The 15,405-nt window shown below is 43.4% G+C and overlaps 1 protein-coding gene across 1 annotated transcript; it reads right to left on the reverse strand.

Annotated features, from left to right (window-relative positions):
* Positions 1-75: 75 nt before the first annotated feature.
* LOC120049728 (thioredoxin-like) lies at positions 76-14,110 on the reverse strand. Its single transcript, XM_038996092.1, has 5 exons — positions 13,981-14,110; positions 8,437-8,541; positions 2,489-2,554; positions 626-691; positions 76-464 (listed from the first exon to the last, which is right to left on the reverse strand). The coding sequence occupies exons 1-5, from the start codon at positions 14,104-14,106 to the stop codon at positions 399-401; spliced, it is 429 nt and encodes a 142-aa protein (XP_038852020.1). The 5' UTR covers positions 14,107-14,110; the 3' UTR covers positions 76-398.
* Positions 14,111-15,405: the final 1,295 nt, after the last annotated feature.

The raw sequence follows: 15,405 nt of genomic DNA on the forward strand, positions 1-15,405 counted from the left end.
TAGTGCAACACTTACAGTATGTGTCCCACCTTGTCCGTTAACTAATCCATAAAAAACATGGGAACTCAAACCAAATCTCAGAATGAATCTTAATTTATTGAACACACCCACACAACAGAATATAAACAATACAACATAGCTCTAAGATTTAAAAACAGGGTTTATAATATGGTCCTTTTAAAGTGAAACTCCTGAGATGAATAATAACATAATACTCATACACTGGAGGATTTAGAGGCATGATTTGGTCTGAACATTAAGAAAAAAATATAGCTATAATTAAGATTTTACTGAATGTTGGATTGTGGAATCTTTCCATCGAGAGGGAGTTGGAATATGTTTTATAGACATGGTTGGTGGTTGTTTTTCTACAGCGTCTGTGTGTGGCAGCATTAGCCTCATGACCTCAGGGCCTTGACCTTCTCCTCCAGCGTGGCTTGGTTGGCCCCAGAAAAATCATCCACCTGGGAACGACACCAGGAGAACTTACAATCACTTTCAATGTACTGTAGCAACGGTTCAAAATCATGGGCTAGCATAGTAGTATAAACACTATACCACACTACTAGGGCTGTACTAAATCTAACATTGTCTTAGTCACATAAAGATACATGAAAAGACCCACCTTTTCCCCATTCTTGTAGAAATGGAACGTTGGCATGCATTTGATTTCACAGTGTTGGGCCACATCCTACAGTAACAGAGAGAGTGAATGGTGATTTAAACAGACCCTTGTGTTTATTAACCCCTTATCCATGGGGATAAGGAGCTTTGATAAGGTAGTAGTCCAAAAACAGTCAGTCTATAAAAAAAAAACATCCATGTGGTTGAGTAACACCCAGTAAGGAAGGTCTTAGTTAGGACAACCCTGTCCAGCTTAACTGACTGTGCAAAATGCCTCAAGCCTGTAGTCAAGCAAACGAGTAGGTCTTGGAAAACCCCACCATTACACAAAGCGACTCCATGTAACCATAGCAACCCCAGTTTCCTGCAAAACAACAATAACCTTTCACTTGAAAACTGAGACACTAATAACCCTGCTTTCCTAGCTGTATAACTAGTGGTGCACGACTCCAAATCATACACCACTAGTTGGTCATTAGTAGAGCTGTCTCTGCTTTCCTGTCTTTACAAAATCTTGGCCGACTCAAAATCTTGGATATTTCTGAAGCGCACTCTACACTGAGCCTATTCTTTGCCATGTTATAGCCCTATTCGGACGGGTATTAGAGACGTTGGTTATGTAATTATCAAAGCATGTGCGTTATTCCGGAAGACGATTCACACAGGATTAGTCCCCACTCCCCAAACTGTAATTCTGAATTTGATTGACTCATGACGGAAACCTGGAGGTTTTTATTGTAGGCGGGAAGATATCTAAAAGGCCATGTCTAGACGATAATAGGCTACACTGATAACTCTTGCTTGGCTGCCAAATGTATGTGTCCCCACAATATTATAATTGTAGAGAGAAGAAAAAAAGTGATCCTTATTATTTTAGCGATCAATGGTAGACGTCCTTCCTAATAACTATGCCCCCCCATCCTGCTGATTTGAGCTGCTGAACCGCATTTGCAAAAAGAAAAATAACTTTTAGCTGGGATGCCCTGCTTTGCGATCTATTGCCTAGGGTAGGGCTCTTCAAAACTGTTCGTGGAGCATTACCATCCTGTAGGTTCACTCCAACCCTAATCTAGCACATCTGATTCAATAATTAACAGGTTGATGAGCTTAATTAAAAAATAAATAATAATCTGGTTAGTTACAACTGCGGTTGAAGCCCAAACAATTTTCTAAACTACAAGGTAGCTCTCCAAGGACAGGGTTGGAGAGCCCCGACCTAGGCCATCAACAGCCAGCCAGGGTTTCATTAAATAAGCTATAGGCACAACTTTTTATTGCACATTTTAAGACTAAATTTATGAATTTGGTGATGTTCAAATTTAATTCACTGGCACTATGAAGACTATCTTACGCCTCGATTACACAGACAGCGTCATTGCATTTTGGTACACTAGAAGTACATTCATTTCCAATGGAACACCGAGTTTGCCTTGCAGCATTGCGTGGCAAAGGCAGTTGCAGAGCATTGTGTGGCGCATACGTTGGATTTAGCGAATGTATGCGTCAATGTATGCGTAGATGGCTTGACAGAAATAGTCAAGCCATACTCATTGAAAGCCTAATCCTACACTTTAATATACAATGCATTGCTAGACAACACGTTGTGAGGTACAGATTACCAAGATATATCCCATCTATGCGATTAGCTGCCGTACTTACAACACAAACACTCCCATTGTTCATAGCGAGCTAGCGAGGGATGGAGAGAGCGGGGAGGGCCACAGTATAGACATGTCCATCGCGGGTGAGAAGAGTTCAATTTTTTTCAGTTTGGGATTTCTTAAAAATCGTTAAAAGGCTCCCAATTTCATTTAAGCGTCCACAGCCCTAATCTCTATTCAGATGACACTGCTGTGTGACTCACCGCTGCGTCGTCAACGTCCACCTTGAGGAAAACCACGTTACTGTTCTCTGGTTTTTCCGACATCCCCTGTACAGAAGTAAAGAGCAGAGGTTAAAGGTCATGGGTCAGCAAAACATCAATGGAAAAACAGGCCTAATACTGTATAGTCTCAACCAGTTGACTTGGGCATAACAGCTCGTGTTCATAGACATAACATACAAAAAGGGGTATTGATAGAAGACGCACACCATTGTTTTTTGTGGCGGACTTGATTTTTGATTTACACTACCACTAGTGCCATGTAATAGGCGTTTCAGAGGTGACAATGCATCTTTTGGGTCAGTGTAACATGAGTTGCAGGCAGCAGTATCACATCTACAGCTGTGGTAGTGGTGAGAACATGCTTTACTTTGCCCCAAGCCATAAAGCCCCAAGTTGTGTTCAAATGGACTGAAATAATAGAAATCTCATTTTTGTTTTCTGTTTCATTTCAAAATATTTTGCTACGCCTTACTGAACAACATCCTCAGTGGGCTTTTGATTCACCATCGCTCATTAGCATTGAGATCATATTATGGGTCCTTCACATGATAAGCGCTGAGTCCTGGAGGAGGCTCTCCCGATGGTCACCAAGACAACACACGGCTCAGTCAGAGACAGGGTCAGTATTCCAAATGCCACCCCATTCCCTATATAGGGCACTACTTTGACCAGAGCCCATATGGACTATGGTCAAAAGTAGTGCACTATGTAGGGAATAGGGTGGCATTTGGGATGCAAGCCAGGGTTTTCCCATTATCTCTCTGGCTCAGTCCAACCGCTTCAGACAACTCCCACTTGGCATGAGGCCTCTCACTGGAGAACATCAGACAGCTACAACTAGCAGAGGCGGTTGTTCCATGTCATTTCTGCAAGCCATGACACCCACCATCTCCGATTGTTCAGAAATCATTTCTGTAGTTAGGAACGCTAATCGTATGTGTTTCTACAACATTTTATTGAAAAAAAAAATGGCGCCGGAGGAGATGGCTGCCGTTTTACTGTCTCCTAACCAAATTATGCGTTTCGTCGCGTTATTTGTTACTTATTTTGTACATAATGTTTCTGCCACCGTCTCCTATGACCGAAAAGAGGTTTAGATATGACAGCGCTTACTCACAAAATACGATCACAAATATCCTACCAACAGGACATTAAAAACTAATATCTTATGTTTCATCGAGTCGTGGCTGAATGACGACATTAATAACATGCACTGTATCGGCAGCATAGAACAGCAGCCTTTAGTAAGACAAGAGGTGGCGGTCTATGTATATTTGTAAACAGCTGGTGCATGAGGGGAAGTCTCAAGGTTTTGCTCGTCTGAGGTAGTGTATCTCATGATAAGCTGTAGACCACACCGTCTACCTAGAGAGTATCTATATTCCTCGTAGCTGTCTATTTACCACCACAAACCGATGCTGACACTAAGACCGCACTCATGGAGCTGTATACGACCATAAGCAAACAGGAAAACGCTCATCCAGAGGCGGAGCTCCTAGTGGCTGGGGACTTTAATGCAGGGAAACTTAAATCCGTTTTTACAAATGTCTACCAGCATGTTAAAAGTGCAACCAGAGAAACAAAATAACTCCAGAACACCTTTACTTCAGACGTGTACAAAACTCTCCCTCACCCTTCATTTGGCAAAACTGACCATAATTCTATCCTCCCAATTCCTGCTTACAAGCAAAAACTAAAGCAAGAAGCACAAGTGACTCTGTCAATAAAGAAGTGGTCGGATGACGCAGATGCTAAGCTACAGGACTGTTTTGCTAGCACAGACTGGAATATGTTCCGGGATTCTTCCAATCGCATTGAGGAGTACAACACAGTCACTGGCTTCATCAATAAGTGCATCGATGACATCGTCCCCACAGTGACCGTGTGTACATACCCCAACCAGAAGCCATGGATTACAGGCAACATCCTCACTGAGCTGAAGTGTAGAGCTACCGCTTTCAAGGAGCGGGACTAACCCGGAAGCTTATAAGAAATCCCGCTATGCCCGCCAAAGAACCATCAAACAGGCAAAGCGTCAATACAGGAACTAAGAGTTAATTTTCCTACACCATCTCCGACGCTAATCGGATGTGGCAGGGCTTGCAAACTATTACAGACTACAAAAAGAAAGCACAGCCACAAGCTGTCCAATGCCTACAAGATAAGCTAAATCTCTTCTATGCTCGCGTCGAAGCAAGCAACACTAAAGCATGCATGAGCGCATCAGCTGTTCCGGACGACTGTGATCCCGCTCCGCCACAGCCGACATGAGTCAGACCTTTAAAACAGGGTCAACAGTCACAAGGCCACAGGTCCTGACGGATTACCAGAACACGTACTCCAAGCATGCACTGACCAACTGGCAAGTGTCTTCACTGACATTTTTCAACCGGTCCCTGACCGAGTCTGTAATACCAGCATGTTTCAAGCAGACCACCATAGTCCCTGTGCCCAAGAACACTAAAAGTAACCTGTCTAACTGACTACCAACCAGTAGTACTCCCATCTGTAGCCATGAAGTGCTTCGAAAGGCTGGTCAAGGCTCACAACACCATCCCAGAAATACTAAACCCACTCCAATTTGCATACCGCCCCAACAGATGACGCAATCTCAATCCACACTGCCCTTTCACACCTGGACAAAAGGAACACATGTGAGAATTCTACTAATTGACTACAGCTCTGCATTCAACACTATAGTGCCCTCAAAGCGCATCACTAAGCTAAGGACCCTGGGACTAAACACCTCCCTCTGCAACTGGATCCTGGACTTCCTGACGGGCCCCGCCCAGGTGGTATGGGTAGGAAACACATCCGCCACACTGATCGTCAACACGGGGGCCCCTCAGGGGTGCGTGCTCAGTCCCCTCCTGTACTCCCTGTTCACTCAAGACTGCACGGGCAGGCACGACTCCAACACCATCATTAAGTTTGCATACAACTCAGTGGTAGGCCTGATCACCGACAACGAGACAGCCTATAGGGAGGGGGTCAGAGATCTGGCCGTGTGGTGCCAGGATAACAACCTCTCCCTCAACATGATCAAGACAAAGGTGATGATTGTGGACTACAGGAAAAGGAGTACCGAGCACGTTCCCATTCTCATCGACGGGGTTGTAGTGGAGCAGGTTGAGAGCTTCAAGTTCCTTGGTGTCCACATCACCAACAAACTATTATGGTTCAAACACCTCAAGACAGTTGTGAAGAGGGTATAAAAGCCTATCTCAGGAGACAGAAAAGATTTGTCATGGGTCCTCAGATACTCAAAAATGTCTACAACTGCACCATCAAGAGCATCCTGACTGGTTGCGTCACTGCCTGGTATGGCAACTGCTCGGCCTCCGACCACAAGGCATATGGCCCAGTACATCACTGGGGACAAGCTTCCTGCCATGCAGGACCTCTATATCAGGCGGTGTCAGAGGAAGGCCCTAAAAATGGTCAAAGACTCCAGCCACCCTAGTCATAGACTGTTCTCTCTGCTACCGCATGGCAAGCGGTACTGGAGCACCAAGTCCAGGTCCAAATGGCTTCTCAACAGCTTCTACCCCCATGCCAAAAGACTCCTGAACAGCTAATCAAATGGGTACCCAGACTATTTGCATTGTCCCCCCTCTTTCACACTGCTGCTACCCTTTATTTTCTACTCCCTTTTTCCTCCCCAATTTCGTGGTATCCAGTTGGTTGTTAGTCTTGTCCCATCGCTGCAACTCCCGTACGGACTCAGGAGTCCAAGGTCGAGAGCCATGCGTCCTCCGAAACACAACCCAATCAAGCTGCACTGCTTCTTGACAACAACCACTTAACCAGGGAAGCCAGCCGCACCAATGTGTTGGGAAGAAACACCGTACACCTGGCGACCATATCAGTGCGCACTGCGCCCGGCCCGCCACAGGAGTCGCTGGTGCACGATGGGACATCAACATCACCTCCTGACCAAAACCCTCCCCTAACAAGGACAACGCTGGGCCAATTTTGCGCCGCCCCATGGGTCTCCCGGTCACGGCCGGCTGCGACAGAGCCTGGACTCGAGCCCAGAATCTCTAGTGGCCTTAAACCACTGCGCCACTCGGGAGGCCCATACTATTTATTATCTATGCGTAGTCACTTTAATAACTCTACCTACATATTACCTCGACTGACCTGTACCCCCACACATTGACTGTGTACTGGTACCCCCTGTATATAGCCTGGCTAATGTTATTTTACTGCTGCTCTTTAATTAACCAACAATACAGTTAAAATAAGTGTTAAGGGCTTATAAGTAAGCATTTCACTGTAAGGTCTACTACACCTGTTGTATTCGGCGCATGTGACAAATAAAATGTGAAATTTAATATGATCTGAGAAGTTTAGTTAATTGATTACACCCAAATTGTCAATTTTAATGTTTAAGATAATGGCTTGGGGGGGGGGGTCAAATAATGGCGTGGGGGGGGGGGTCCTTGGGTGGCTTTTTACCATTTATTTGGATTCCTCATGTCTAACTCATTAATAGAAAAAAAGTTCTCAGAATCAGATCTTAGGTACTACATTTATTGAATATTATATGAATCCTATAAAAAAATATTTAAAAGCCCATTTTTGGGGTGCAAGCAATTAGATTAATTTCTGATATGAAATGATATTTCAACAAAATAATGTTGCAGGAATGCTAATCTTATCTTTTCTAACAATCTGAGATGGGTATCAAAATAAATCGGAGCTTTTTGAGGTTGACTGACCCTAGGGACACATCATGGACCCATAGACATACACTACATGACCAAAAATATGTGGACACCTGCTCGTCAAACACCTCATTCCAAAATCATGAGCATTCATATGGAGTTGGTCCCCCCTTTGCTGCTATAACAGCCTACACTCTTCTGGGAAGGTTTCCACTAGATGTTGGAACATTGCTGTGGGGACTTGCTGCCATTCAGCCACAAGAGCATTAGTGAGGTTGGGCGATTAGGCCTGGCTCGCAGTTGGCATTCCAATTCATCCCAAACGTGTTTGATGGGGTTGAGGTCAGGGCTCTGTGCAGGCCAGTCAAGTTCTTCCACACCGATCGACAAACCATTTCTATATGGAACTCACTTTGTGCATGGGGGTATTCATGCTGAAACAAAAAAATGGCCTTCCCAAACTGTTTCCACAAAGTTCGAAGCACAGAATCGTCCAGAATGTCATTGTATAATCTAGCGTGAAAATGTCCCTTCACTGGAACTAAGGGGCCTAGCCCGAACCATGAAAGAGAGCCCCAAACCATTATATCTCCAATGGCAGCGAGATTTACACCACTCCAACCGATACTTGGTATTGCGCATGGTGATCTTAGGCTTGTGTACGGCTGCTCAGGCCATGGAAACCCATTTCACGAAGCTCCCAAAAAGTTATTGTGCTGACGCTGCTTGCTTCCAGAGGAAGTTTGGAACTCGGTAGTGAGTGTTGCAACCAAGGACAAACAACTGGTACGTGCTACAGCACTCGGGGGTCCCTTTCTGTGAGCTTGTGAGAGCTACCATTGCTGCTCCTAGAATTTTCCACTTCACAATAACCGCACAGTTGACCGGGGCAGCTCTAGCAGGGCAGAAATTTGACTGACTTTTTGGAAAGGTGGCATCCTATGACGGTGCCACATTGAAAATCACTGAGCTATTCAGTACGGGCCATTTTACTGTCAATGTTTGTCTATGGAGATTGCATGGCTATGTGCTTGATTTTAAACACCTGTCAGCAACAGGTGTGCCTGAAATGGCCAAATCCACTAATTTGAAGGGGTGTCCACATATATATATATATATTTTCGTATATATAGTGTATCTGAAATGGTACCCTATTTCCTATATAGTGGACCTATGGACCCTTTCCAAAAGTAGTGTACTAGGGAGTAGGTCACCATTTCAGGCGCAGACATATCTCTAGGCTGGTAGACCACTCACTTTGAAGAAGGGAGCAATGTTCTTGCAAGGGCCGCACCAGGTGGCTGTGAAGTCCACTACCACCAGCTTGTCTCCTGCTTCCGTCAGGGCATTGAGAAAGCCATCCTACAGAACAATAGAGTATATAAATAGGTTATTGGCAAACATTGGAGAATATAGAATACTTTATTGGTTGACAGGAACATGATAGTAGGACCTTGCTTAGTGCCAGGACAATAAGACACATCTTAACCCAATGACAGTCAAAAATAAAGTAAAAAGTACACACATCTCTGTAGACTAAGCAAATGTCTGTGCATCTTATAAGACCACACAAGATAGTGATTTAGTCAATGACTTCAGAGGATTCATTCATCCCATGTCAAGATCATCACCACAGACATCAGTAATCGACTGCCTATGCTCTCACAGTTATCATACACACTTGTAATTGACCATCGATGCTCCTCAGGCTCGATTGGAGAGGACTTGTGATCTGGATCTGCTCAAAGGGAGTCTTAAAATCTACTAAAAGCCCACACTAATTCATATGTCAACTCGTTTGAGGCTGGACCAGGAGCCTTGATTGGTAGCTTATTTTAAACACCACCACCCATACTGCCTGGGTCAGATGCCATCTGCTCAACACTGAAATAAAAGACTAGCCTCTGCCTAGACAAAGAAGTACTCAAGGAGCCTACCGTTACTCCTTTAGGTCCAAGGACCTAATATGATATATTCAGAGGTAGACTGGCTCTGGCAGCCAAAAACTCCATCTAAGTGTGATTAGATTCTAAATTTCGATTCGGTTCTAGAAACGTAAAAGGGATTTACATTTCATATCACGTCAAAATAATGTCATTAATGCAAAAAACACACGGTTTTAACCGTCTCCATCACATTTGCAGCCGAGAGTATTTCAGTGACAACACATTTGTCAGCCTTCTTCCGTCACACACAGGTGTTCAGAGCATGCTAGATAGCTAATTAACACAGATGGTCCATCAGTCTTCAGTAAACACTCGCTGTAACACGGAGATATGGCCGCGTGGCAACACTAAGCCTATAAAAAAGGTGTGCGTCAATGTAATGTTTTTTGGGAAATTATTGCTCGCTGATATGAAGGTCCTTATGCGTCCAACATTGTACCACAAGCAATGCATGTTGATGTTCAGACTTAACAAAACTCAGCCATAACAGAAGACATCTTATTCCAATGACTTGTGTAATGTAAAATGGAACTGAGAGTCATGATCAAGGGCTAGCTTCTGCTCAGTCCCCAACAACCAGGTGTTCCGGCTTTTCAGGGAAAATTTAAAGAGCCTGTGACGTAGCTTCCACTTTTGGCGTTAACAAAGCGACACGTCATCTCAACTACTCCTCCACATTTACTGGATTGGTTTAACAGTGCAGAAGAGAACATTGACAGTCCCCCCCCATCTCATTAAGACCAGTATGTAGGGTATGCAAAATGTTGTGGTCAGTGGATAAACTAAGCTGAATAGGTCTGAAAATGAACTATTCGCCAGTTATTGTTGTCCATGGTGTAATCATGTCTAACATAGCAGCTCATGGGCACACATGCTATGTGTAGATAGCTGGGTCCCTTGGCATCCACGATTAGCTAGCTAGTTGGCTACTGCATGGTCCCTTCTACTATAGCCATGATCATACTTGCATGGCCAGTGAGACAGAATGCTAGCTAGCAAACTAGCTATCCTAAATGTGATGGTAACTGGATAAACTAGGAGTTGAATAGTAGCCGGTTGTTGCCACTCATGGTGGAATCATATCTAACCCGCAGGCTCCTGAAGCCTAGCATGTCCCCATGAGCTTCCGAGTCTAGCTAACGTTAGCTAGCCTTGAGAATTAGCTGAGCTGTTATAAGAAAATGGCTGATTTGAATCAAACAATGTAACTAGCTAGCAAGATTAACTGTCACTTAAATTTGTAGTTACTACTGGTTTCAGATCAGACGCGAGAGAAATCAGCCACCTTATTTTGTGTTACGGTAAGGGCTCAGAGTGACACTCACTCAAGGCTCAACCAATCACCCGACAGGTTCTATGTTGAGAATCATGAATATTCATGAAGTTTCCCCCCGCCTTCCTAGAGAAGGGAATTTTGCATAGGGGTATCTAGTTTCAGGCCTTTATTTTACACCTTCTACATTACACAAGAGATCCACATAGCACATTGGGGGTTATGAAACAGAAGCCCATTCATTTTCATTGAAGAAATCAAAGTGGGCAGGGACCGTTGGGCAATGCCAGCATTGGTGAGGGACATGAATAGGGCATGACCAAAGTTGGGGAAAGCTGAACTTTATGCAAATACTCGTGACAGATTTACTATTGACCAATCAAAGCTCACTATAGTTTCCAGACTCTACTGGATTGGCTGTTGATACCTAGCTCTACTTAGCCTGCTTGCACAAACATGGTGAAGCAAGCGTGCCTATTACATTTAAACTGGTTAATCTACATAATCCAAGAGTAATGATTTATCATGAGGACCATAATAAAAACTAGTAATGCTGCATACTCAAAAGGTAAAAAATCTCACTTTTCTGGTAAAACATTTGATAAATTCCTGAGGTGTAGTCAATTGAGGACACAAGCTGAAGTACACAGTACAAATATGATAAAATTACATTTGATATGCCTTTCCTATCGAACAAAATTGTATAAATAAGGCTTGAAATTACATGCTTTCTAAATATAAAAACTCAGCAAAAAAAGAAACATCCCTTTTTCAGGACCCTGTCTTTCAAAGATAAGTTGTAAAAATCCAAATAACTTCAGATCTTCATTGTAAAGGGTTTAAACTGTTTCCCATGCTTGTTCAATGAACCACAAACAATTAATGAACATGCACCTGTAGAACGGTCGTTAAGACACTACAGCTTACAGACGGTAGTCAATTAAGGTCACATTTATGAAAACATAGGACACTAAAGAGGCCTTTCTACTGACTCTGAAAAACACCAAAGATGCCCAGGCTCCCTACTTATCTGCGTGAACATGCCTTCGGCATGCTGCAAGGAGGCATGAGGACTGCAGACAGCGCTACAGGGAGACAGGACGGACAGCTGATCATCCTCGCAGTGGCAGACCACGTGTAACACCAGCACAGGATCGCTACATCTGAACATCACACTACGGGACAGGTACAGGATAGCAACAACTGCCTGAGTTACACCAGAAACGCACAATCCCTCCATCAGTGCTCAGACTGTCCGCAATAGGCTGAGAGAGGCTGGACTGAGGGCTTGTAGGCCTGTTGTAAGGCAGGTCCTCACCAGACATCACAGGCAACAACGTCGCCTATGGGCACAAACCCACCGTCGCTGGACCAGACAGGACTGGTAAAAAGTGCAATTCACTGATGAGTCACGGTTTTGTCTCACCAGGGGTGATGGTCGGATTCGTGTTTATTGTCGAAGGAATGAGCATTAAACCGAGGCCTGTACTCTGGAGCGGGATCGATTTGGAGGTGGAGGGTACGTCATGGTCTGGGGCGGTGTGTCACAGCATCATCGGACTGAGCTTGTTGTCATTGCAGGTAATCGCAACGCTGTGCGTTACAGGGAAGACATCCTCCTCCCTCATGTGGTACTCTTCCTGCAGGCTCATCCTGACATGACCCTCCAGCATGACAACGCCACCAGCCATACTGCTCGTTCTGTGCGTGATTTCCTGCAAGACAGGAATGTCAGTGTTCTGCCATGGCCAGAGAAGAGCCCGGATCTCAATCTGGCAAATCTGGGGCAGTCCATGAGGAGGAGATGCACTGCATTACTTAATGCAGCTGGTGGCCACACCAGATACTGACTGTTACTTTTGATTTTGACCACCCCTTTGTTCAGGGACACATTATTCAATTTCTGTGGAACTTGTTCAGTTTGTCTTAGTTGGTGAATCTTATGTTTATACAAATGTTAAGTTTGCTGAAAATAAACGCAGTTGACAGTGAGAGGACGTTTCTTTTTTTGCTGAGTTTAGTGTAATCAAATTATAAAATGATTAACTAAGATTTAACCTTCCTTAACTGTAAAATGCATATTTGTATGTATAGTGTTAAAGAAAATGTGAATATGTTCTCCAGGTCTCTTGATCAAAAGGTCTGCCAAACATCGCTGTGAACGTCTCCCAGATCTTGGCTTCCTGAACTCATTAGAAACTCACCTTTCATCTCATATTCATCTTGTCAGTCTGACAAACAGAAAGTGTTGTTTTAATCTGAATTATTTTAGATGAACGGCTATAAAAATCGATCTCTAAATGTGCTGCCGCTATGAAACCACTCTGCGATGTGCGGTTCAGCCAGGAGTTGATGGGGAAACAGAAGATGGAATGAAATGGTAGGAGGGACATCCCAGCAAGTGGTTTCAGATTTCACATCTACATCACACAGGCTCAGAAAATAAAAACTCTGTGGGAACCAGGGCTATCACTCAACACAAGCCATTTCTATCTATGGTGCCCACAGATCAATTCATAAGCAAAAACGTCAGTCAAAACCGGTACCAGAACTCTTAGATGTAAGATCCCCTGTTTTGGGAATCTTACATCTAAGAGGTAAAATGCACTATGCAGAAATCTCTAACAGTTCCCCTAATTGAGTGGAGCTTGAAGGGTGGAACTAAAAACAAGAACTTCTGTGAAATATACTGTGTCCATAAAACGTATGTTCAGCACTTCTGTGAAACAGCACAGTTAAAAATATTTGGCAAATATAAATCAAAACTGGATGGTTTTCAGAGATAGATGGCAGAGTTGCTGAAGGATGGGTCTAAAAACAAACAAAAAGATAACTACTGTAAAATGCACTTCGTCTAAAATGTGTATAAACTGGAAGTAGAAGCCCACATGTTGTCCATTAGTTTACTCCAATTATGGAAAAGTTGGTAGGGTTAGGTGAAAATAGATTTTTTTTTTAAATATATGGGTGATTGGAAATGATGCAGACAATTACATTGATGGAGACGACAACCTGCAATATTAAAGCTGGTCTAACCCCTATTTGTTTGTTAGTTTGCCTAATTTCAGTTTGTGACAAAACAAGCTAACTTTAGTGTAGAGAATCATTGTACCATCTGCTGTGAAATATATTTTCTATAACCAAAAATAATGTATTTTCACCTGTTTGAAGCTGGTGTAGGCTACAAAACAGAAAGTATAGGATGCGAAAACTTAAAGGGAAGCATAGAACACATTCAAGGGATCTAAAGCTTTTTGGAGTTGCTTTCAATGAGTGACAGATTTACAACTCCCATTTCTATGTGAATTTGGTCGTTTCGCCCAAACAAAAACATTTGATCTAGTTATGTAGTTAATTAGCCCGCAAACTATCGAGATGAACACTTTTCCTTGGCCATTAGGTAGGTAGCTAGTGTTATGGGTGTAAAATGGCATCAACGTGCCATTTTACATAACGAATGACATTCAAACAGCTAGTTAGCGGTAAACTAGGAATTAACATTTGATGACAGGCGCGGCGACGGGAACACTCTAATCTAAATGCTCTAAACGTTTCAAAACGACCAAACTGAATATGTCTTACCTTATCGTCAATGACAATAATCATGTTGACAGTACGCAAAGTTACAGCACACTCCTGTAGAAGCAAGCAGTTTCCTGGGTGAAGTGTGACAAAAACTGACGGGCTGGGTTTATAAACGCCGCTCATAAGCCCTGCCCTTCGAGGCCAAAGCATGAACAAACTTTTTGATCGGGATGATACATAGAAATATTCTAGCATCTGCTACATGCAATGTATAGGACACATTCTCGGAAATTGTCGTTGTTTAAATGTTTTATGTAATTTTCATATTTTATGTGTAGTCTGCAAATCAAGTATGCAAATTACTTGGGTCATGTGGATGGGGTAGTTTATAATATTTCCTAACATGAATCAAAAGTGATCATACTTGGTTTGAAACAGTATAGTATAAATACTTAATCTCATCTGCCCACGAGAGATGAATGAATTCTGCATGTTGTGTAGTTAGGCAACATGTACAGTCGTTTATTTTACAAGTCACCGTGACTTGACAAATTCCTGGTTTACTACGGGCATGGGATTGGTTGAGAGACCCGGTGATCAGAAGCGTCCAATAGCGTGTCCAATAGCGTTGGAGCTGGGAAAGTGCATGCGCAGACTCTGGATTTATGCAGCGTTCATGTACTAATCGGAAGTAGAAACTCGGAAATGTCCGACTTTTCTAACTGGTAGTTATACACGTGCCGCGTCGAACCAGTTAGCATGTCGGACATTTCCGAGTTTCCTACCTCAGACTAGTATGTGAACGCAGCATTAGGATTTGCTTGTCAAGTGTGAAAGTAAACAGAGAGGAAGAGGCGAGAAGTGTGCAGGGCATGAGACGAAGGAACGTGAAGTATCGGTGGAGAAAGTTGTGTGTGTGTGTGTAAATTGGGTTTGGAGATCGGAGGTGTCAGGTGAGAGAAAGGCAGGTTGCCAGGGTAACAGTAGTACAGAAAATGTCGTATGCTTAAGCAGTGAAGAGAGTGGTAGAGGAGGAAGATGGGTACAGGGTGAGGGATCCTGAGAGGATTCCTGTGAGACAAATAGAGAGGGATGGGAATAATGTGCTTCAGTAAGGTGTATTTCTTAATAACTGTACTGCAGAAATGAAATGTAAATCGACACCATTCTGTATACTTCTGGCCCTTCTTTGGACACTGTGTTAACAACCCTCCAGGCGAGCTTCAATGCCATACAACTCTCCTTCCGTGGCCTCCAATTGCTCTTAAATACAAGTAAAACTAAATGCATGCTCTTCAACCGATCGCTGCCTGCACCTGCCCGCCTGTCCAACATCACTACTCTGGATGGCTCTGACTTAGAATATGTGGACAACTACAAATACCTAGGTGTCTGGTTAGACTGTAAACTCTCCTTCCAGACTCACATCAAACATCTCCAATCCAAAGTTAAATCTAGAATTGGCTTCCTATTCCGCAACAA

Source organism: Salvelinus namaycush, chromosome 6, assembly GCF_016432855.1.
Source record: "Salvelinus namaycush isolate Seneca chromosome 6, SaNama_1.0, whole genome shotgun sequence".
Classification (NCBI taxonomy): Eukaryota; Metazoa; Chordata; class Actinopteri; order Salmoniformes; family Salmonidae; genus Salvelinus; species Salvelinus namaycush.

Coding starts and splice junctions, on each gene's coding strand:
- LOC120049728 (XM_038996092.1), bottom strand. CDS start 14,106: ATGAGCGGCGTTTATAAACCCAGCCCGTCAGTTTTTGTCACACTTCAC. Junction 8,542..13,980: donor TTATTGTCATTGACGATAAG/GTAAGACATATT, acceptor ATTGTTCTGTAG/GATGGCTTTCTCAATGCCCT. Junction 692..2,488: donor TGGACGTTGACGACGCAGCG/GTGAGTCACACA, acceptor CTGTTACTGTAG/GATGTGGCCCAACACTGTGA.